This window comes from Polyodon spathula, chromosome 10 (assembly GCF_017654505.1).
Source record: "Polyodon spathula isolate WHYD16114869_AA chromosome 10, ASM1765450v1, whole genome shotgun sequence".
Lineage (NCBI taxonomy): Eukaryota > Metazoa > Chordata > Actinopteri > Acipenseriformes > Polyodontidae > Polyodon > Polyodon spathula.
Window position 1 is genome coordinate 13210300 of NC_054543.1, and position 24971 is coordinate 13235270.

At 37.3% G+C, this 24971-nt stretch overlaps 1 protein-coding gene across 10 annotated transcripts in view; it reads left to right on the forward strand.

Annotated features, from left to right (window-relative positions):
* The window catches only part of LOC121321848 (1-phosphatidylinositol 4,5-bisphosphate phosphodiesterase epsilon-1-like), a 121026-nt gene that overhangs the window by 78404 nt on the left and 17651 nt on the right, over positions 1-24971 (forward strand). For 8 of the 10 annotated variants that reach the window (XM_041261133.1, XM_041261130.1, XM_041261125.1 and 5 more), the window contains 16 exons: positions 11152-11297; positions 12261-12519; positions 12877-13085; positions 14572-14613; positions 15169-15808; positions 18121-18288; positions 18990-19089; positions 19200-19359; positions 19875-19997; positions 21121-21257; positions 21483-21721; positions 22128-22189; positions 22568-22733; positions 23571-23678; positions 24413-24529; positions 24695-24853. In XM_041261133.1, coding sequence (XP_041117067.1) covers positions 11152-11297; positions 12261-12519; positions 12877-13085; positions 14572-14613; positions 15169-15808; positions 18121-18288; positions 18990-19089; positions 19200-19359; positions 19875-19997; positions 21121-21257; positions 21483-21721; positions 22128-22189; positions 22568-22733; positions 23571-23678; positions 24413-24529; positions 24695-24853 — 2835 coding nt within the window. The remainder of the gene's footprint in view (positions 1-11151; positions 11298-12260; positions 12520-12876; positions 13086-14571; positions 14614-15168; positions 15809-18120; positions 18289-18989; positions 19090-19199; positions 19360-19874; positions 19998-21120; positions 21258-21482; positions 21722-22127; positions 22190-22567; positions 22734-23570; positions 23679-24412; positions 24530-24694; positions 24854-24971) is intronic. The other 2 variants (XM_041261126.1, XM_041261129.1) reach the window with 1 other exon arrangement.

Here is a 24971-nt window from a genome sequence, read left to right on the forward strand (position 1 = left end):
CAGCAGTACACATTCCATTGATTGTTTGCATGCATTGTACAAGAAAACATGGCACATATAAACACGCATATCTTCTTACAGGTAGGGCTGCAGGGTTGTCTTATTTCAGGTTAACATGTTTCATGGTGTTTTTATTTGAATTTGAAAGTAACAACACAGTTTTGTCACCAGGCTTTTTTCTATTTATAAATAAAAAATAAATAAATAAATAAAAAAAAAATTAAAAAAAGATTTTGTCTTAAAAGGGGCTTATTTTTGTTTCTCAATTTTTTTTTTTTTTTTTTAAGTATTGCTACGTATTCATCCTGTACGTTAATGGTGTTGCTGTAATTATAATGGAAGTACAAGGAACAAAACCTTGATAGACTGGAAAAAATAAGAACGTCTAGCTGTTTTTAGCTTGCCATTTGTTTAAGATCTGTAGTGTCCTGTTAAAGTACTAGCCGAAGTATTAAAATATAATCTTAGGGCACGTGATTTGTCAGTAACATAAGTTCCGAATTAATCTTGCTGTAATAATTTCATTGTATGAGATAAAGTTTGCATGGGACATGTTGTTAATTGCAATTGATAAAGTGGCTTGGATAAATTAAGTGCTGTGATTGGCTGAACAAGATCACATGGCTGTGCTGTAATAATGTTCTTACCGCACGCCTATGACATCAAAGACCAACTTACTTACCCGATCTATTTATATTACTATGCCTTAATAGTAACAGTTATCTAAACAGTGTTTTTATAGGTAAAAATGTCAACTGAAAACAGCATTTAAATCACTCAACAATCTGTTTTTTTTTTTTTTTTTTTTTTTTTTTTTTTATTTGTCATCTCTGTCACTAAGAATTACAGAAAAATTGGCAAATATCCTGTGGTATTTATTTAGTCAGAGAACAGAACAAAGAAAACTCAGAGGCAAGCAGAAGCAGTAACACTATTCAAAAGCCATCTGAGAAATCACCGTGCAAGTCTCACTCGGCATGTAATGTATACAGGGTATGCAGCAGCAGCATCTGCTTATTAAACTAAATCTTGCCTTATAAAACTGACTAGTGAGTATGCAATGTTTAAACTGGACACAACAGATACATCTCACCGCTACCCTCCGATTTCAGAAACATATTTAAAACAAAATTAAAATCTCTCCTGCTCTCTGCTGACACAACCATTGGGTTTTTAAACAAGGTCGGGTTCGGCATAGAATTCTGTTGTGCTCGCCGCGGACAGGAAGGACTGCAGCACTGCATAAACTGACACGGAAGTCATTTATTCCACATATCAACTAATGCCGATTTATAATCTAGGGAAAGTATGCCGGTTAGCGGCCATTAGTGTGAAGACTGCAAAGCCTAAGGAGGATCATTTCCTACAAAATAAAAAAAAATTAAATTAAAAATAAAACACCTGAAGCCCCTCCCTCCATGTCAAGTGGAGTGTTTGGCTGTTCCATGAATCCTCCCTCAGATGTGGGAAATAAGTCTTCTTTCAAATCCCAAGTGTCATTTCATCTGGAAAATGTTACTATAAATGGCAATGTTCAATGTAATGTTTATGGCAAAAAAAAAAAAAAGAATTACAAAATATATGTTACAATCAAACAGTCTTCAGGGACTATTTTTTTTTCAGTGTCAGGATACATAGTATAGTTCATATTTTATTAATGATTATTTTTGTGAATTAATTTGGCTGGCCAATTTAATAATATATATATATATGTAATGTTCTGGAATATACAACATTATAAATTGCACAAGCCAGTAGAAAATATTAAATAAACTAAGCATAAAAAATGACAACAATTCCAAATATTTCCTTTATCATTAATCATTTGTTCTAATATAAAAAACGAAAACGCCTTTTCTATTTTGTGGTTAATGATAAATGTGAACTGTGAGTTGTCTTGACGTTTCCAGAGCGGTGTACAGTGTATAAGAAACCCCCCTCATGCGTAGAGGTGCATTGTCTGACTAACCTACAATTATCTTTACCAAGAGGCTGTTTTATATGACAGTGACAGTGTCCCTCCAGGGTTAACATTGCATCTGACTGCTCAGCCAGTTGTCAGAATAAGTACAAAATTTCGGAATATTGAAATCTGAATTTGAAAATAAACAAAAAAAACATCTCTTGTTCCCGTTATCAGGCAAAAGTATTTATTTTCATTTTAAACTGTTGCTGGCTGGTGTTCCTAAAGTGGCTATGCTGAAAAATTCACAAAACTCCCACTTGTATATTGGAGAACAATTTTGAGGACGTGGATTGTCTTTTAACCAAGTTATTTATTTATTTATGTATTTATTAATTTGTTTATTTATAACCTTTAATAATTGATATATATATACAAGGTGAATCTATGAAGCTATGATCCCTTATTGATGTAACCTGTTAAATCCACTTCAATCAGTGTAGATGAAAGAGACAGGTTAAAGAAGGATTTTTAAGCCTTGACACAATTGAGACATGGATTGTGTACGTGTGCCATTCAGAAGGTAAATGGGCAAGACAAAAGTTTTAAGTGCTTTTGAACGGAGTATGGTAGTAGGTGCTTGTCGTGCCGGTTTGAGTGTGTCAAGAACTGCAACGCTGCTGGGTTTTTCACACTCAACAGTTTCCTGTTTGTATGAAAGGACCTACCACCCAAAGAATGTCCAGCCACCAGCAGGCAAGTGGTAGAAAACGGCTCATGTGTGAAAAAGGCCAAAGGGGAAGTCACGACTTGTGCAGAACAACAGACGGACTACAATTAGTCAACTGGCAGTCCAGTACAACACTGGAGCCGAAAGACCCATAAAAGAATGCACAACTCGTTGTACCTTGACAAGAATGGGGTATGGCAGCCGATGACCTAACAGAGTTCCACATCTTTCAGCAAAACACAAGAAATTGCGGTTGCAATGGGCTAAGGAACGAACATACTGGACACAGGAGGATTGGAAAAACATTGCCTGGTCTGATTAATCCCGGTTCCTGCTGTTTCATGCTGATGGGAGGACTAGGGTATGGAGAAAACCACATGAGTACATGCATCCATCATTTTGTGTGTCAACATTGCAGGCTGGTGGTGGTGGTGTGATGGTGTGGGGTGTGTTTTCATGGCACACATTGGGCCCCTTGGTAAAAGTGGAGCAGCGTTTGAATGCCATAGGATATCTGAACATTGCCAATCAGGTGCATCCTTTCAAGACAGCAGTGTATCCATCTGCTAATGGATTTTTTTTCAGCAGGATAATGCCCCATGACACAAAGCTGGGATTGTCCAGGCATGGTTCTACGAACATGACAGTGAATTCAGCTTACTGCAGTGGCCTGCCCAGCCACCAGATCTCAATCCAATTGAGCATCTGTAGGATGAGATGGAATGAGCTATTCGGAGTAGAGATCCATTACCAGCCAACTTGACACAACTGTGGGAAGCATTGAAGTCAACATGGGCCAGCATCCCTGTGGAACGCTTTCGACACCTTGTAGAGTCCATGCCCCGACAAATTGAGGCTATTCTGAGGGCAAAAGGGGGTGCAACTCAATATTAGGAAGGTGTTCCTAATGTTTTGTACACACTCAGTGTGTGTGTGTGTGTGTATAAAATATATATATATATATATATATATATATATATATATATATATATATATATATATATATATATATATATATATATATTATGAAATAAAATTAATTATTTTGGTAAACATTTGTTTGTGCGTTATAGACATTTAGATGGGAAAAGAATGACACTTTGTCTTTCTTTTTTGCCCACTATGCTAATACCGTCAGTGTAGTCAGATTGAACATTTTAGACTCCCCAAGCATTAATGCTGTTGGGTCATTGTGTGTATATAAGTATCTGGACCAGAGCTCGTGTAACTTAACATCTGAATAACTGTCATTTTTGTGCACAGTACGCTTGATAAAACGTCTGCTTATTATTTTCAGTATTGTGTTCAATTTAGTCATTGACCAACGCAAATTCAAATGTAATCTTGTGTAAGGGATTTCCGGTTACTATATAATTTACTATATATATAAAATAACGCTCAAGCTGATTGGCTAAAACTATCAGTAATCCTTTATACACTGCCTGTGACCCCAGAAATGTGAAGTAATATCCCAGCAGAGCACAAGGAGAACAAAGGAAAATATAATATGGTGTCATTGACCTATAAATGCAATAATACCCAATAAGATAATACACTAAAATCCCTGCCAAAAAAAACATTTTCCTGTGATCTTGCGTCATTGTTCAGATACTGACAGGGAATAAGAAAAACAAGTATAATAATATTCCACTTACAAGTAGAATCCTTTCTGATTTATGCTACACATTCCGATTAAACAACCTGCCTTTTATGTTCACCAGTTTCCAATTTTTTTTTTTTATTTTACTACTTGTCGTCAAGTAGAGGAGCATTTTCCGTTCTTTTGTCCTACTTATGTCGTCTCACTGCGTAAGTCATCTTTTGTTCATTAAGTTTGACTTTTGATTTGTTCTTTAATATTAAGTCATGCTTGTGTTGGCTCGGTGAAGCCCGGGCTTTCTGTTTTTTACCCTAGCATTACTTTAACTCACAGCTTCTTTAATGTTAGAGACTACGAGAAAACTAACATGCAGTGTATTTGTTTCTATGAAAAGCTTATGATTCTTAACTTGTGCCCATATAAAAGTTTACCAAGGTACTTTTGCTTATAAAACATTAGGAAGGTATTTATGCTGTTTTTTTTTTTCCATGTTGTTCCCATGGTTATGCTATTACTTCACCTGAGTTACCATGGTTACAATGCTGTTTTGTTTTTAAATGCTTTACCAGACCTCTGTCAGCTTTATAGTTCTTACTTTTGCTTTCACTATGCTACTTTGCTATGCTTTTGCTTTAGAAAACGATTATATGGGTGAACATCCTGCTAGATTGTTTTTGTATATTTTTGTATATTATCATTCATTTTTATACGCCTTCATAACAGCATGGTAAAGAATTGTGGAATAATTTGGCGGTTACAGGAGCCAATCTGAATTCTGTGTTCATTCTGCAGCAAGATAAATCTGATTTGTTGAAAATTATTTAATGTGTTCAAACTCTCCACCCTAATAATAATTTACCTGTAGGTGTACTGTATTCAATTTGCAGGTTTTATATGGGTTGTGTAATGACCAGGACAGTTTGCCATAAAAGAGAGAGACATTTCTTTGGAAGCTGCGGATTATTCTGACTGAACTGCGGACATCCACAAAACATGGTCCATCAGAATCCAGCATATAAAGTGTGAATCCCTCAGGACATTGGATATTATTACAAACAAACCCGGAAGTCTTATAATTCTATTAAGTAAAATATCCACCCAAACTGTACTTCATGAGGTCACGGTTTAGAACAACATACCATACCAGAATCCACACCAGTGCATTTCAACAGAGCCTGCCACAGTCAAGCTATTTCTTGGCACTAAATATTTCAAAACTAAAACAGGTGTTGTGACCTCCTGTAACTAGGCTTTGCTTTCCTGTGTTTTATGTTGCCTCCATTCTGCTGGGCATGCTTGAATCCCAAACCTCCACTTTAATCATGGGTTTGTTATTGTAGTTTAGGTGTGTTTATTTATCAGATACTGTAGCGATTGTAGATTCAATCCTGTACCTGTAATGGCTGTGTTCAGTATGTAAAACTTCTATATAATACCGTCATTTTTAAATGTGCATCCTATTTAAAGATTTGTGAGGTTGTATGTTATAAATAGGTTGTGTTCGATTTGTAGTACACTGATAATTCTTTGTGTTATCAGTGTAGCATACTATAGTGTTTTTGATTGGGTAGAGGGGCAACTCAAGGCTGCTTTGTAACAAGAACATCCTTCCACATTCTAGCATGTTTTTATACCTTTAGACCAAAACAAAATGTTCTGGGAATGAGACAAGAATACCATCAATTTCCATAACTTAACTATAGTATTTGCAAGTTGTATTTTATTACAGTACCAAACATCCCTGCATACCAAGATGACATCTATGTTTAACATACTAATTCCTTGAGAAACATGATCCAAACCAAACTGCCTTAATACAGTACCATAAATAGATCAGGAGTAAGAGTATTCATATTCAGACTGATTGATCGTCCACTTAGTTGTGTAAAGTTCATATTTTGCAGCAATTTGGTTTTGCTATTGTCATATTTTTGAGAAACATTTCTGAAAAACCGTACACCTGGCTATAGTTAAAATGAGCAATGGCAACCAATCAAGCATTTAGACCGCGTTGGTTTTACTGGAAAATACCAAAGCAGACCTAGAAAGTGTGGCAGCCCAGACCTATTTTGTTAGCCAAGCACTACTGAGCTGGCTTGTCTTAATACATGCCACTGTCAGTAAATAGGATTTACAATTCATCAGATGCTTTTTCTTGCCATCTCACTTGACTGTAGGTGGCGAGAACATCAGGCAGAAAGCAATCAAAGCAGAATGCCATGTAATGTGACTTTGTAGAACAGCTGATTGCAGTCACGCTGTGCTCATCTGGGAAGTCATATGTCATTGTGCTGTAGAAACTGTGGGTTATGAACATAAAACAAGCCACAAGCTATAGGAATGGTGACCGACACATTTTCTCAAACATATCTGTGTGTGTGTTTTTTGCTTGCGTTGCTTTAGAAGTCAAACTATTTGTTCTATCCTAACTTCATCCCAGTCTGTCCTAAACCCACCCACAGATCTGCTCTACACAAGAATGAAACCCAATGGATATTTTACATGTTTAATAAAGTAGAGCATATTTTACCTTTTAGGGCAGTGACTGAGCAAGTCTTAGGAAGGTGGAATTTCTTTAATGACCTGTTTTAAACTAATTAGAACGAATGCAAACTAAGGACAGGAATGCATAAAAGTCTATAGAACACAGAACTATTTGAAATCAGTGCAAAATCCATGCTTTTCTCCTTCCACGTTCTCTTACTGAAATGTCTGACCTTTTGTACAGCATTTGTGTGGACGAACGACTAAGTTAAACAGCTCCTTCTACATTTCCACATTAGAATGTACAGTCAGTGGAATTTTAAATACATTTTATTGTGCTTAATTAAGGTAAATCATAATCCAGTTCGCCAAAATACAGTAACTGAGTTTATGCTGAACAAATTACATTTGTGGTTGCGCTGTAATTCGAGTCCCCTATGCTTTCAAGCCTATATATGACAAATTTTTAGCTTTTTAAAAAAATCATGAACTTCAATCTTTTTCCAAGGTAATGTTCCAGACCTAGTATCCAAGCAGTGTACTTCCACAAGCTCTGAACGATTTGTCTTCTTTCTGGTTAATTTGTATCCAGAAGCAGTAAGAGCCAGATTCGCAGGAAGAACCATTTATTACAGTCATAGTTTATAATTACCTCATCGCTGCCAGATGTTAAAATGAAAGAAGTGTAAATCCCTACTTCAAGCTTTTGTAATTTTGATATTTTTGTACTGTACTAAAATAATTCAAAGAGAGCAGATCAGTACACCTGTAATAATTTCAATGTAGACTTGCCCCATAGGTCTCTTGTTGCCACATTGTACACCAGTTCCATTGTAAACCACATGTATATCAAAACAAACTTAGAAGTAATTGTAATAAAAACATTAATGATACAGAATACTGGAGCAGATATAATGTTATCTGTTTAATATTGAAGAATCCGTTTGCCTGTTTTGAAGTATTCATACACCTTTATAACTGTCTCAGTTGTATTCAGTGGTTATTACATTTTTTATGAAACACTAACCAAGGCATAGTAATATGGCACAGATTATCATACTCCAAACAAATCACTAATCTGATGTATGTCTATGCTACTGTATATCCTTACTGTTGTTATGAGAAATGTGTTTTGGGTAAATTCCATTTTCTTCAGGTGAAAAGGATTGACAAGCTAGTATATCAACTACCGTGAAACAGAAGATGAAATACATAGTACACATTAATGAGCTCTGGAAATGCAATAAGACTTTGTACATTTGCCTAGCAGAAAACAAACAAAACCAATTGTTGCTGAAATCAAAATTCCAGGCTAATTGGAAGTGATTATAGGTTGTAAGCTTCAGTGACATTTAAACAGGGCTGTGAAAACCAGTTCTTGACATTCACTTGTATGTTGGAGTCAAGTAGAAATTATTGATCAATTGCCTAGCCACCTAAATGAAAGTGCTGCTGTTTTTGAAGCAGCTAAAGTCCTATTTAGAACAACACTACAGCATGGGTCTATGTTGTTTGTTATTGAATATTCTCATAATCAATAAATGCAGGTACCTGAAACAAGTATGTCATGCCTAATTTAATGGGTATCCAGTGGATGTACAGTATTTATATTACGGTTCTACTTTAGTACTTCAGACTCGACTCGTCCTCCTTCTGTACGTTTGGATTACATTTTCAAATTGATGTAATAATAGCAATAAATAAACAAAAATGTCTTCTTATCTAACTGAGAGCTGGGAAGTAGTTTTTGCTGAGAAGAGACCTGCCTGTGAAAGCTGAAAGAACGGCGTTCTGTTTCTCTGAATCCCCAGCATTCACCCAGAATCTTGAACTTTGTAATTCAGTATTGATGGGTTTATGTAATCTAATTATTTGTGGATAATGTAGAACTACAGTGAATCAAACCTGTATGCCCCTGTGGATTGTAGGAACAATTCAGTCATTAATAATTTAATGTTTATCTGGGTTGATTAGTTCACTTATTAATAATATTTAATTGACATGTTACAAAGATCGAGGATTTACTATGAACACGGATTCACGCGCAGACACAAGGAATGTTTAATCAACAGGAGTATTTTATTAAGTACACAAATAATGAACAGAAATCTGAAAAGTCTGAAAGTAAATCTCTTAGTCTCTAAGCACCAAACACAAGTCTCACTGCACTCATGCTGGCTAGCAGGCAATTGAAATATGACACCGCCTGTGTCCTCACACACAAGGCAGCAGTTAGCTGTGACATAGCTAGTAGCTTGCTCTCACACACACACCCACATACAAGCACAGTCTCAACCTTAGAATATATAAAATTAAGCTTATTAAAGGTATATAGATTAAGGTTATGGCAAGTTTACTTTGAAAGAAATTCTTCATACAACAATATGAGGTAGATTACTTATAGTTACTTCATCAAGTTTCACTGAAAGTTATTTCACACGCAAAAGGTGCAAACTAAATAATTAACTGTTCAATTCTATGTGAATGTGTTACAATTAATTAATTTAGTTCCATGAAAGGAAAATGCAACTGGAATTATACTCAACGGTTCCTTGAAGCTTAGACCTTTGGTCCGCTGGTTTGGAAACTCAATCTGTTGAAGTGTCCTGTACAAAAAGCTCTCCTCTCAGCAACGAAGTCTTCAATCCCACATTTCCAGGCAGAGTCTTGTCTTGGGTCCGTTCTAGGCAGAGTCCTGGAGTTGCAGCTTTGTAGCAGAGTGACAGCACCTTGTTAGCATTTGATGTGGAGGCAGTTTAACTCTTGTGATATTCACATATCCTGCAATTTCAGCTGCACAGGTCCAGCTGCACAATTAGCCAGGTCTCCATGTTAAAGAAGGTGTTATTCACAGTGGGACAACTGGATAAATTAGGGATATAATCATAATAATGAAGTGAGCAGTGAAAAGGGGATTTAAAATCATTTTAAAACCATAAGTGTTAAGGATTTCCTTGGTTATAGTATGTACAGTATGCACTGAAAGCTGTAATAGGAGAAGCCTAGTGAACTAGTAACCTTCTGCAGTTAGACCAATGCCTATATAAACATTTTAAAAAGATACAACTGTTGACTCAAAAAAAAAAAAAAAAAAAAACTGCCCCTGGGGGAATGCCACTTCTAATATAAAACAAATGTTATATCTTAGTGTCCATGCGAAATAGAGCTATTTTTTATTAATTTGCTTGGGAAAGCAACCAACTGCTATAACAACGCTATGATATGAAACTTGGTTTTATCAAATGAGTTTCTAAATAGAATTTGTATGCAGTATTTTTTATGATTTATATGATTGTTTGGGACCTTCCCTCAGGGCCGCTTTATTTTACCTTTGAAATAAAGTTGTTTGACCCACTATTGATATTTTCTGGAACAAATGGTAGTTGGCTAGACTGCTTATTTTTGTCAGAGTAATATAAGAAATCTACACAAATACATGTGTTAGCGATAGATAGATAGTAAAAAATAAACCTGCACTGATTAATTGTAATAATACAATTAAATAAAACTTCTGTCTATCTATATCCAATCAATTTAAGCCTTCAGAAGGGCTTTTGTATATAGCATTATCTATTCACTAACTGAAAACTGACATGTAAGGTCAATACTGTAGAAGCAGTCTCGCAGATGTTTATTATAGAGTGCTCTATGGAGTTAATAGTCATGCTGCTCTATTAAATTACAGGCACACAAGCGATGGTGAACCAGTAAAACCTCTTACTTTCGAGATCACACAGAGATATCGATGCATAGCTTCCCAGATGTAACTTGGGTCTGCAAAATGTTAATAAGGGTCAGTAGGACATCCTCTTCTCAAGACTATAAGGCCTGTCACAAGCAAAGAAGGTAAATAAAGGAGCTAGTGTTTTTTTTTGTTTTGTTTTGTTTTTGTTTGGACTTTTTTGTGGGAAAAATACCAGTGCTGGTTTGTGGTTCTGGAGATTTTTTTTTTTTTTTTAACCTCACTCATTGCTTGCTTACTTAAAATCTTGTTAACCCTGAATAGATAAATATCTGCTCTTCAAATATATGCAAGTAATTTAAATTAGCAAGGCATCGAACAAGCGATGCGGTGCCCCAAAATCGATCAATTTTCTAGGAATGACAAATAACTGGGGGTGAGGGATTTATTTGCTTAACCCCAGTCATAACCTTGTTGACTAAATATCTTGGCACTGTATAGTTAAATAGCCACTCTACATTTTAACACGCACGGTGTCCCACAGCTGGGGTACACCAAGTTATTTAGACTACCAATGCAGAATGACTTGGTGGGATATATTTAATTATGTTTCTGCAATAGGTTCGGCATAGACTGCTACAACATTACATGTGATACCAGTTTTGGCAGTAAAAGTCACAGAAACCGAAGCCTATGTAAAATATGGATTAGCCTGCTGCTGTGTCATGGCATGCCTCTTGTTTGTGCTGTAGGTCAGCTCCTGGGTGACCTGGCTGATCCTGACTGCCGGCTCCATGGAAGAGAAGCGGGAGGTCTTCTCCTACCTCATCCACGTAGCCAAGTGCTGCTGGAACATGGGCAACTACAATGCTGTGATGGAATTCCTGGCTGGGCTCAGGTATGCAGTGTTCCTCCACTGCTACAAGTCAATTTTTGGTGTGAAAAACTAATTATACTTTTTCTGAATGATGCACACAATATTTTGTGGGGGAATGTCATGCTTTTAGAAACAAACCAAGCACCCACATGTTGACTTTGTGTGTGTTTTCTAACAATTTGTTTGCGTTCCATTTAGGGAAAGAAACAACCATGATTTCAACATAGAATTCAGCATCGAGGAAGAATTGTAGAACAAACCAAAAACAAGCCTTGGCAGTAGAAATCTGCAATTTTGCTAAAACTGTGTTTTCTGCAAACTTCAGTTAAATGTTCTCTTGTCAAGAGCATTACTTTCAGTTGTTTATAATGTTTATACACAACATTTTTGGGGCTGGGCAGACAGTAAAACCTTGTGTACTCATTGAGTAATATGTTGCGTATTGATGCCAGTGAATCAGTGTTGCAATGTTTATAGTTAATACATTTGATTAAAAATACAAATACATAATAATTTTGTATATAGTATATTGATATGTAACATGTTCTAACCTAATAACAACAGGGTGAACACGGGGAAACTTGCTCAACACATAGTGAAACTCAGCACATTCTTCATGTATATATTTTTCACTAAGTAAATCTAGTAAATTAAAAGTATGGAGTACACTGGCTGAGAGTTACGGTACAACACTAAAAGGATCACAAATGCAAGTTTTTGTGACATTTTCAGTTTTTTATATAAAAACATCATCATGTGTTTCTTTTGTAGTTTTTGTAATTTTGTAGTTGTGATGTTCTTGCTGTCAGCCAGCAATTTAGGTGCATCAACAAATGGCTTTAGTCAACCAGGTGAGAGAGAACCCATGGAGAACAACCTCATATTTACCATGGAAACCTGTCTTAAGAATGCTTACATGCTCACATTCCAAAATACACCAAATACGCCCAGTATAAAGATCAGTTTCACATGTCTCTCTCCCAGGTCTCGGAAGGTGCTGAAGATGTGGCAGTTTATGGACCAGTCTGATATTGAAACCATGCGAAGCCTGAAGGATGCCATGGCTCAGCACGAATCCTCTTCAGAGTACAGGAAGGTCGTGAACAGGGCTCTGAACATCCCCGGCTGTAAAGTGGTGCCTTTCTGTGGAGTCTTTCTGAAGGAGCTCTGTGACGCTCTGGATGGGGCTGCCAGCCTGATGAAACTCCGTCCTTGTTTCATCTCTCAGGAGGAATCTGTTGAGGTTAAGAGTGAAAATCTTCTTATGGTTATTTGTTTACCAATGTAACATATCATAACCACGATAACACTACAGTAAGTAACGGTAGAATTGCTACTTATTTGATTGGAATAGTTCGACTAGTCACCACTTTTGAAATATTTGCCACATGGCATCACCTATCATAATTTTGTCACTGGATTAGTACATTTAATCGCCTGGATTAATAAACTTCAAAAAATGTAAATGTCTTCTAAAGCATCTTCAGCGGTTTTCAATGAATGGCTCATAATCAATATCAAAACTGAATTCAGCCTGGATCTCTATAAACCTCTCGCGCTGTGGATAATAGCAGCTCAATGAAATACATGTTGCTTGTAGTTTGTCACAGATTACAATGGGCAGGACAACTTCTTGCAGCGGGTTGGGAAGGATGGTCTCCACAACACTGAGAAGGAGGCGACTGTCAGCAACATCCTGCAGACCATTCGCAGCTGCAACCGGAGCCTGGAGTCCGAGGAGGGGGACGAGACCGTCAGCGAAGGCTCTGGGTCACGCAAGAACTCCTTTAAGGACAGGAGCAAGAACCAGTAAGTTCAGGAAACTCCAGTTCATTTTCCAATCGATTCTCAAAGAGAAACTTTAAGCATAAGACATGCTGATAGTGGTCAGTAAACTTGGTATTATTTGCAATGTAAATTTTAATAACAAAGTGCATATTAGGATTTGTATTGTTTTATTTTTGATGCAAGTGTAATTTTGTGAATTACAATGTATGTGCAATGTTATTCTAAGATGACAGAACTAGTCCAGGTAAAGCACTTCTATATTTAGGGTCACCGTGACAACCTGGTATATACCTTTCCTCATTTACAGTACTAAACCACTACTCTTTGGTCCCTAAAGAGCTACAGCGTTAGCATATGTCATTCCAGAAGAGTGATTTATTATTTAGAGTTCACAGCTTTCTTAAATGATCAGGGGAAAGAGAACCATACTGTCAGCATCACCCCTAAATTGCCAGCAGACTAGAAAGCTCCTTTCCTATTTAGTGTCATTTCAATAATATATTTCCTTTTTTCCAAACTACCTTTTCATTTCATGCTTGTATTGCCCTTTCCAGTTAAAAGTGATTTCATAATGTGACCTTGGAAAGCCATTACTGTGCTTATGCACCAGTAAATTAACATTTAGCCTGAAACGCATGGTTTCCTGCTTCCATTTGTGCAAATGCACTTGAAGCCAAATTTCTGCAGCTTGTAGATGTTGCTTACCATGTATTTCCAGAGAAAGTATTTTTTCTCTTGTGGTTTTTTTTTATTTTTTTTATTATTGTTGGGACCTGCAAAATTACATAACAAGTTTTTTTTTTTTTTTCTTTATCATTCTAGGAAAAGGGAATTCAAATTCAAAAGCTTGTTTAAAATAAAATAAATAGAAGTCTGTTTTGGAGAGCAGTTTTCTGTGTTCACTATAACAGCAATGTCTCATATTTTGTATTAAACATAGCCTTACCCCCTTATTGCATGCAGTACCCCCAGATAATTCTAATTCTGAGTGAGGTGAAATACCAGCGAGTTCACTCTCACACTCTTTCATCAGCCCCTGAATAGGAACCTTCTGCATTTAGTTGACACATTAAGCACAGGTATTTAGAGGATAGGATAAAAGGATAGGATTACATTTGAACTATGGCACTCCTATTCTTTTAAATTTATGCACTGTGTTGCTTCTTTGGATGATTGAAAGTACTGAATGGAGAAAACTGCTAAAATTGCCAAAACATTATTTATAGTTAGCACAGTTAGCAGCACTGTTATTATTAAAATGAATCCAAAAGGCTGCATCCCTGCCAAGTCTTTCCATCTATCTCCTATTTCTCATCAATAAAGAACACATCAGTATTACTTAGTCAGATGCATGTTTGTACAGGTACTGTATTAGACACTGACGAAGACACTTGTTTTTTAGTGCTACTCTGTGTCTTTTTGCGTTTCCCAGTGTTCATGAGTCTGTTTTCTAACTTCTTCCATTTCATTTTTTTTCTCCCCACCTATTCACTGCTTTTCACTGTAGTCCAACACCTTTCAGGACAACTTCTGAGTCAAACCCTGTATTGTAAGTCTCCTCTGTCCTCTTGCTTTTTCTATTGCTGCTTTGGAGTGCTTTTTAAATAATACAGCAATCTTATTCTGTTGTTTTAGGCTCAAGATGTTTTTCTTTGTTTTTGTGTACAATACTGAATATACAGCACAGTGTATAAAAGGATGCGTGTTGTTCAGTTTTAGAGTTTTTAAAACTTAAGTTTACTCAATATTCAGTGTTAAGATAAATGAATAAATAAATAAATAAGAAGTATATACAGTAATGTCCAGGTTGGCCATTTGGGTTTTCATAGATTATTGTTTCTCATAAACTCTATGGTTCATTGGTTTGTATATGCATTAAAATCAGTAGCATTAAGTATTGCTCTACCAGTTTTCAGATACACAGCTCTTGTAATTTAGATGTGGCAACACTTTTAACTGTAAAATAATGGATTAACACAGAAACGGAAATAGCTGTAACATAAAAGATGATGAGCCATTCTGTAAAAAGAATGACCGTGCTTAACACAGTGCATTGATGTGTTTTTGCATAGACACCTGGTTAATGTGTTGCATTGTTATGCAGATTCACAGTGGGAGACCTGTCTGATTCCGAGGGAGACCTGTCTGAGCAAGCGAAGGATTATGACTTTCAAGGAACAGAAGAGCAGCAAAAAGCTTTCAGCCATGGGACCGAACTTGTCCCCTGGTACGTCTTGTCTATCAGGGCTGACGTCCACCAGTTCCTACTCCAAGGAGCCACAGTCATTCATTACGACCAGGAAGCCCACCTCTCGGCCCGCTGCTTCTTGAAGCTGCAGCCCGACAACTGTTTCTTGACTTGGTCAAAGCCGGTGAGCTGTGGCGGGGAGCTCAGTCATTGCAAGCCCCAGTTCTTTGGACAAGTCACACTGAATGGATTGGCTGATGGGTTCTTGGACTTGTCTGTGGTTAAGGCTGTTTACATGGGCCACCCCGGAATTGACATGCATGCTGTTTGTGTTCAGAATAAACTGAGTGACATGACCCCTGAAGAGAATGGGGTGACACTGCTGCATGGGCTCCAGACCACTGATAACAAGTTGTTGCACTTTGTGGCTCCGAAGTACACTGCCAGAGTGCTTTATGATGGGCTGCTGGAGTTGGCTAATGCTGTGAGGAAGATGAAAAGGTTCCCTGACCAGAGGCTTCAGTGGCTAAGGAAGCAGTATGTTTGCTTGTACCAGGTAACCATGCCACTCGTTTCTATTTTGCATATTGCTTCTTTTTTTAACCCTTGCTACTAGGGATGTGCTTTTGGTACATTTTTATGAATGTTTACATGCTATGCAGGTGTCAGCATTTTAACATTTAAAACATATCTACGTACACACATTATTTATATTAAATTATGATGTATATTGACAGCCCGGGTTAGTATTCTCTAAGCAAAGAACCCCTAAATAAGCAAATAATGTTTTAACATCATAAAGACAACCACAAAGTAAAAAAAAAAAAAAAAAAAAAAAAACATACAACCAAAGTAGATATTGAAATTAGGGCTGTCACTCGATAGGTTAATGTATGGTCATTAGTTGATTTAATCGGCAGATTAATCCGTGCACATATTTAATAAAGGTAACGATCTTGTAGCGGCTGTCCTGCATGTACTATTAACAAATCAATAGAATCTAAAAAATAAAATAAATGAGAATTTGGTCTTTTTAAGAGCATTTGTTTTATTATTTTTCTCTCAGTAAATGTCTCTCTTTGTAGTAGTGCTGCACTATTGAGATGTACCCGTGCTGGCCCTGTGGGCACAAAGTGAATAAAATACACTAAACTAAACACTAAACCTTTTTCTATTTTAACATTATTTCATATCAATGAACAAAACGAAACCAATAATAACAGTAATACAAATACACAGCAGCATATGTTAAAGAATCTGTCAAATGTACAGATTCCAATACATTGTTATTTTAACGATACTGTTCAGGGATCATTGCCACAAACATAAAATTCATATTCTCACACACACACACACACACACACACACACACACATATATAGTGCTCCCTCGCTATAAAGCTCTCGGTTATAACACACCTCGGATATAGCGCTCCTACAGCATGTCCCCCAATTTCCTATACTAGTGATTCATGCAATATTTCTACAGTAAATACAGTACTGGTGTTGTTGTGGGGGGTTTAGGTCAGCCAGGGTGTCCTCCGCTCACCCTGCACCAGCGACCCCTGTGGTCGCCTGTGGACTTGCCTGTAAGCTGCCCAGAGCTGTGTTGTCCTCCGATGCTGTAGCTCCTGGGTGGCTGCATGGTGAATCCATAGTGTGTAAAGAAGCGGTTGACTGACGGCACACGCTTCGGAGGACAGTGTGTGTTCGTCTTTGCTGCTCCCGAGTCAGCACAGGGGTGGTAGCGGTGAGCTGTGCCTAAAAAAAAACAATAAGACCTATCAAATTGGGAGAAAATAATTTAGAAAAATATCGGCAACGACTAAATTAATAAAAAAAAAAAAACGACAAACTTGTTATTAACTTTATTTCACCATGGAGTTGATACCATACCACGCCTACTACAGCATGAAAAGCAGAGTGCACCAATGAAGCGACAGATCGACCGAGAATAAAACCCGCCCCAGTGTCAATCTTTTTGTTGCACCAATTCTGAAAAGCTGCTTAGAGGCAAATGCTAATTGCTTCCTTTTTATAATGTCTGCCCTTACTGTGGCACCACAGCAGTAGGATATGCGAAGGACTGCTTTATATGATGATAAATTACTAAAATTAATACATTAAAAAATATGCGATTAATGAAATTTGTTATGTGACTTGTTAGTCTAGCATATTATTCAACATTTAACCACTTCTTTACTTATTTTTTTTATTTTTTTTTTAAATAATGTAGTACTTTTTTGTTTTTACAATTTAGTCGTCAATTTTTTATCCTGGTTTTCTCCCCAATTTAGTATGCCCAATTAACACCCCCCCCCCCCCCCCCCCGCTTGCAACCCCCCCCCCCCCCCCCCCCCCCCCCCCCCCCCCCTCCCCGCCCCCCCCCCCCGCCGACTCAGGGAACAGAGGCTGGAGCACACTCTGAAAAACGTGCTCCTGCCAATTTGTCATTTTTCGCACTGCTGATCCACAGCGATGCCAAAAGACCTAGAGTGCCGGAGGACAACACAGATCTGGTGGCTCCACTGCATAACCACAGGCAAACAAAGAATTTTAGGAAAATTCTTTTGTTGCAATCTTTTTTTTGCAAAACTCCAAAAATGCTCCAGTGTAGAATAAGCCTAGATCACTAAATTGAATTGATCTACAGACAATACAAGGCTACAGAATGTACATTAGGGCATATGTTATGACAGTGGAATATGAGTTAACAGGGCAACCCTTCTCACTTTTCCACCAGCATGCTGTTTCTATAGATACACATGGATAATTACATAGAACCTAAATTGAGGGGGTGAAATTGAGCAGTTCAATTATGTTTGTGCATTTTCAATGGACACTGTTTTTGTTTTTTTTTGGTTTTCAGGAGGAGGGCAGGTATGAAGGTCCAACGCTGGCTCAGGCGATTGAGCTGTTTGGTGGCAGGCGGTGGAACGCAAGGAACACAAGCACAGGGTCTTTGAGCAAAGGCTCAGAGAAACCCAATATACAAAGAATCAGCACAACCAAGAAGAAAAAAAAAAGACTTATGAGGGTGAGAACCCAGCCAACCCATTTCCCTCTTAGAAATGGTCTCTTCAAAACAGCAGCAGTTAAATTACCAGTGAAGAGACACTGGGTGGAAGTTCTAAAGCTGCATAAAGTTGAGTCGTGATGTCACTTATAATAACACAGGGAGCAGGTGGAGCTCAGGGTACATGCTGTCCTCCTGCAGTCAGAGCTGAAACGCCACAACAGTTATCTACAGTACTCACACACTATCTGAAACTACACCTAATTATTTTCCAAATAAAGATTTAGCTGTGCTTGCTTGACCTCAGCGAAAGAATTATAATGAAACAATTTAGAATATCATATTGTTTTTCTCTTCGAGTATCCATAAATCAGGTTTCTTCTTTCGTTAAAAGCGCTTAATGTAGTTTCAACGTCTTGCAGAATTAAATGTAAATTAATTCAGAGTGTTTCTACGCAGGTGTGTAGCTTCTGGTTCGATTCCCAAATGTAACAGAAGCAGGTGATTCATTGATATATGGGTCAATTGGAGGAGCCATGAGGTGCAGCAACACATATTATTTTCTGATACTCACAAGTAGCCTTGGAAACTTTTTAATGAAATTTGCACTAAAATGTGTGTAACTGCACCTTGACCTCCCTGTTAACATGAAAAATGATTAATTATTCTCTTTCCCTGGTAACATGAAAATGGCTTAATCATTCTCTATCCTGTGCGCACAGGGGGACAGTGGAGATGCTACCGACGATGAAATGGTGAAAACAAAAAGCTGTGGCAGGAGTGGTTCTGATCCTCTGGACTTCAGGGAGCAGGCTGAATCAGGTACGATAAGTTCAATCCATTACATTTCCAGATATTCATATTTCTTTTCTACTTGACACTCTTATTTAAAAAAACAAAAACAAAAAAAAAAAACAACAACTTTCTTTTAGAGGAGAATACTGCAGTGGGTTTCCCTGGATCCTATCCCCAGCCGACAAGAAAAGCCAACTCCCTCACTACCACTGTCTCTCCTAGCATTGCAGCCTCCACCATCCCTGCCAGGCCTGCTTCTTCTCCTGTCTTGTCTGCTACTAATAAGAGCCAGCCATGGTAAGTGGGAGTCCCCTGGAGACTCCCGAGATCAAACGGGTCAGAACTCTATCAATTGAATACTGACATTTTGAAAACTAATTATTAAAAGGGCAACCTGTCTTAGAAATAATAGCTTGAGAAAAGTGAGATTAGCCGCTGGGAGTGTTCTTTGTAGATTTGAAGGAATCCTAACTACATGATTCACAAGCTACCCATTGTAATGTAAGACCATTAATTAGACACAAACGGATTATGAATAGTGCAGAATTAAATGTCAGCGAAGCAAGCAGCCACACTCCACAAAATCCAAAGGGCAAATAGGGTTTAATAAAAAGGTTTAAGCCATATTGATTTTGCAGATTTAAAGGGGTCACAGCTTAGAAATAGAAGGAATAAATGCAGCTAATGTTACCAGGTATGTAGACATTAAAAAATAACGCCTATTGAATTGAATGGGGGTGAATAAGACAGGACATCAGATGTTTTGCCATAATGGAACAGCATCACTGAACTTCAATATGTGTTTCCTTCAGCACCTGGAGCAGTCGCAGCTGGCATGGTCAAGGGAAAGGAAGCTTAAAAGGCTTTCAGAACCTGATGGTCTCCGACAGCAATATGAGCTTCACTGAATTTGTGGAACTTTTTAAATCTTTCAGGTAGTGTATTCTGCAAGCACTCATTTTGCATTGTAAAGGAAAAGTGCCTTACAAAGGGGGTCCAGTATTTCTCTTCAGTTTCAATTCATCTTTTTTGTTCTGGCAACTGTTGAAACAGCTAGTTGTTGTTGTTGGCATTTGTGAATAATTTCACCCTCAGTTTCTCAAATAAAGTCGATTGCAGTTTGATTTTTTTTCCCGCTTGTTGTACATAGGATGTCAAGTTTAAACTTGCTCACAATTCATCTTTACTACTTTTAGCTGTTCAACTGAACTCAGATATACTAAATTAATTCAGTTTTCTTTGTTATTGTTTGAAACATGTATTTTTTTGTATATTCTCTATTATGTACCAAATGGAAATACATAAGTTAGTGTTGTAGAGGGAATTATAAGTTGCCTTTATAGTTACATTATGTAACTTTCTAGCTGCAACACACCCTTGAATCACTCCCAACTTGTGGCAGGTCCTGTCCCCTTCACAAAACAGTATTTCAGCAAAATATGGAAAGAAACTGAGATTTTATATAACTGTAAAACTTCATGGACACCTTGCATATATAATATGTTACAGTTAGATCATTTGTTTTAATTTTCTACAGGCATTATATCTATATCCATATATAGTGGCTTCAGTGACATTTAAGTGTACTGCAGATTATCCCCAGGACCTTGCACACGGCTAAAATTGCAAATGTGTCATTATTTTTTAACAGCATCAGAAGTTCCATTATCTTTTTGACTGCATGACAAGGTCTGAGATAAATTAGTACTATCTCATTGCAAGGTTTCTACAGCAACACTTGACTAACATTTGTAACTGGAAAAATGTGTTTTATTCAACAGTGTTATATAAAACATAAACATAAACCTCTTTGGATAATGTAGGAATCTGCAAGCAAATATATGCTGCTGTAAATTCCAACACAATGTATTTTGGAAATGTGTTGATTTTACTAGCTATTTGAGGGTGATTTAAGGTGGTATTGCTAGGTTGTAGGTGATTTAAGGTAGTATTGCTAGGTCATAGTCCAGTCGAGTTTATAATGAATCTGACTTGGAAACTGCTCCATTACTGGAGTATGACTAGTAAGACACTTTTTTTTTTTTTTTGTCGTTGCAGCATTCGAAGTCGGAAGGACCTGAAAGAGTTATTTGATACCTATGCTGTGCCGTGCAATCGCTCAGGTTCAGAGACTGCTCCACTCTACACAAACCTGACTATTGATGACAGCATCACTGGGTTACAGCCTGACCTAGGTCTGTTACTTTTTGTTATTTTTTGATTTGCTATATTGCTGTTCCAATTTATGAATCATTTTCTGTTTTCATTGTTCTGCGTTTTACCTTGTGTTTCATTAAGTATGTCCTGTTTAAACAAGCAACAAAAAATACCACAAAGGGTTATATAGTGCCTTGATATGTCTTAACTTAATTGTGAAATAATGAAACAGATTTTTTTGTTTGTTTGTTTAATGCAATTAGACCTCCTAACCCGTAATGGATCTGATCTTGGCCTCTTCATAAGAAGCAGACAACAGATGTCTGATAACCAAAGACAGATCTCGGATGCGATCGCTGCTGCCAGCATTGTGACCAATGGAACTGGAGTTGAAAGTGCATCGCTGGGAGTGCTGGGGATCGCCATCCAGCAGCTCAACGACTTCCTGGTGAACTGTCAAGGAGAGCATCACACCTATGATGAAATCCTCGGCATAATCCAGGTTTGTGTCATGCCCAAAACGAATGGCGAGAAGAGGCAGATATAGATCTGTCTGAGAATTGGGGATTGACTGAAAGAATGCAGGTGACACATATAGATAGGAGAATGAAGGTTGTGGAAGGCTTGTGCTCTCTCCAGATTCCATTCTAAATCCTGCTTTGCTCCCCCATAAGTAATACATCATCGACACACTTTTTATTTGTTCCATGCATTGGCTTTTATTGGATGATCGAAACAAGCACAATAGATTTTGAGCATATACTCTATATCATCTGTATTTAGCTTTTGTTGAATTTGTTACCTGTTTGATATACTATTGTGTAAGAAATTGCTATTAGGAAAGGTTTATGATATATGTTAATATGTTATTTGTATTTTATTGTATTTTTTTTTTTTGTCTCTTGCAGAAGTTTGAACCCTCTGTCAGCATGCGCCAGCTGGGATGGATGTCTTTTGAGGGTTTTGCACGGTAGTTACAAAATTCCACATGCTTAAGATTTAGAATCACAACTGTTTTCCCTAGTAGGGAAAGGGAATAAAGAATCTTATTATTTTTGGGGTCCGATGATAAAGCATTTTAGTTTTGCAGAGTGTGAAATGTCAGCCAGTAGGATAACAAACTGCAGTGTTTACCCCAAAGGATTACATTTTTCCAAGGACTTTTTCCAGCCAGTGTATATCAATCTTTTGAGAAGGGATCTTTTTAAGCAAACAAATGTATTTTTGGATTTATTTATTTATTTATGTATTAATTTATTGTACTATTTTCTATCCTCTACAAAAAAAAAAGTGCCTTCATCAAGTATTATTGCTTGATTATTTCCTAATCAGAAATGCACTTCTATAGGTTTCTGATGGACAAGGACAGCTTTGCCTCTAGAAATGAAGAATCTCAAGTGAATGAGGAAGACCTGCAACACCCCCTTTCTTATTATTATATTGAATCCTCACACAACACCTACCTCACTGGGCACCAGCTTAAAGGGGAGTCCTCTGTGGAGCTTTACAGTCAGGTGAGCACAACAGCATTTCTGTTGTTTTATAGTCAGCCAATTACAGTATTTATTGACTGAATGCAGTGTGGCAGGCTGTCAGTACAGTCCTGGATATTGCTGGCAAAGCACCTGCCTCATAGCAGCAAGTAGCCAACTTAAGCCATTTGGTGCAGTCTAAGAATTAGCTGGTCGATGCAGCAGGGAGAACTGGACCACTAATATTGTCAGTTTTTCTTAAAACATTCTACAACTGTGATGTTCAGTTTTATCTATTTGCTATCCTTGTTTGTTTTTGACAGAAAATACACTAGCTGTTTACTTGTCATTTATTTAATACTGTGCATCTATTTTAACAGTACAGAATATTTTCATATGACTAACAAATACTGAACTTGCATAAGCTTATTTTATTCAGCCTGGCATCATCATTATAATTGGGCTAACATTAGCTACTATATTGTACGTTTAAAAATACATACTGTGTCTAAAATCTTGATTGTGTCTTGATAGCTCCATGCTCCAGACAACTAGCAACATTTGCTGGTTTGACAACTAGCAACATTTGCTCATTCAAACAATATTTGCATCTAACGTGCTGCCAAGCCTTTTGAAACAATATTATCCTGATATGCATGTTTCAACATATCATTACTTTCTTTATATTGTACTGTACTATTAATGTGTTGTGCTTTCTGCAATACCCAGCATTTACTAGTCTTTGTTTGGGACAGTATACAGTTAGTCTGTCCCACAGGCATCTTTTCTTGTGGGTTGTTTGGTCTGAAGTTCACTTTGTTCAATGTATCAGAATCATGCGTTTCTTTACTATGTGTTTTCTCTCCATTGTTTCTGCAGGTGCTCTTGCAAGGCTGCAGGAGTGTTGAACTGGACTGCTGGGATGGAGATGATGGGATGCCCATTATCTATCATGGACACACACTCACTACAAAGATCCCATTCAAGGTACTCTGTAACTGTGCTAACCAAGAGAACGCAAACCCTACTAACAAATTATAGCTTATCAGACAACTGCATTTGTTTATACCTATTAATAAGAATTATACAATTAGTTTTGGGGGGATAATTTCAAAACTTTGAAAAGCAGATTTTTGTGTGTGTTTGTCAAGTCCTTTTTACTTGTTTTTATCAAAATCTGCTTTACTTGGATTTAAAGGAATGTTCTGTTTTGCCCTGTTAAATTGTGTTATTTTACTTTATTATCAGACATTTACTCGCTATTACAACACTCTACAGCACCTCCACATTTGTGAGAGGGAATGAGTCATCTGAAAATGTCTAGAATGTTGAATAGCCCTCTGCTTTCTTCACTGCGCAGCTGACCTCGTGCCAGGGAGGGTAGCGAGGCCATTTCACTGGCATTGAGGAGGTTCCAGGGTGTCCTTCTATAAGGACGGGCGCAGAAGTTTTCATTGTCACCCTCATTTTAGTAGCAGTTTCTAATAAATACTTTCATTTCAGGAACCTGATGGTAAACTAGACTTGCGCTATAAGGAGCTCCCCTGAATAACAACATTTTAATTAATAAATAAACAAGCTATTGCTTGCTTATCTTTCTAACTGTGCAGCCTCTTAAACAAGCTCATAAGTTTCTTTTAAAGGGTTAAATCAAGTTTGATGTTTGTGAAATTGTTTTAGACTGTTGTTTTCACTATGTTTTTTTTCTTCTGTCCCCTCAGGATGTTGTGGAAGCTGTCAATCGCAGTGCTTTTGTTAACTCAGACCTGCCTGTCATCTTATCAATCGAGAATCACTGTTCCCTGCCTCAGCAACGCAAGATGGCAGAAGTCTTTAAGGTAATTCAATTTACCATAGACTGTCAAGGTTTCAGCTTTCCATCTTGGAATGATTTTTACTTTGCTTTATCTGGTGATGTTAAAATGTTTTTTTCACTTAAACTACACTGGCCTAGGTGTCATTGCATTATGCATAAAGTACTATGTTTTGTTTTGTGTTTTTAGAGTGTGTTCGGGGATAAACTGGTGACTAAATTCTTATTTGAGAGTGATTTCTCAGACGATCCACTGTTGCCATCACCACAGCAACTAAAAGGAAGAATTCTTCTCAAAAACAAGAAGCTAAAAGCACATCAGGCTCCTGTTGATATTCTCAAACAAAAGGCCAGTAAATTACAAGTTAACATCAGTTGTAAAAGTTGTAATATCTGTTTAATATTGCACTTGTATAATGCACAGTATGGTTTCCTACAGTATATAACTGTGGAACACCACATCCTCT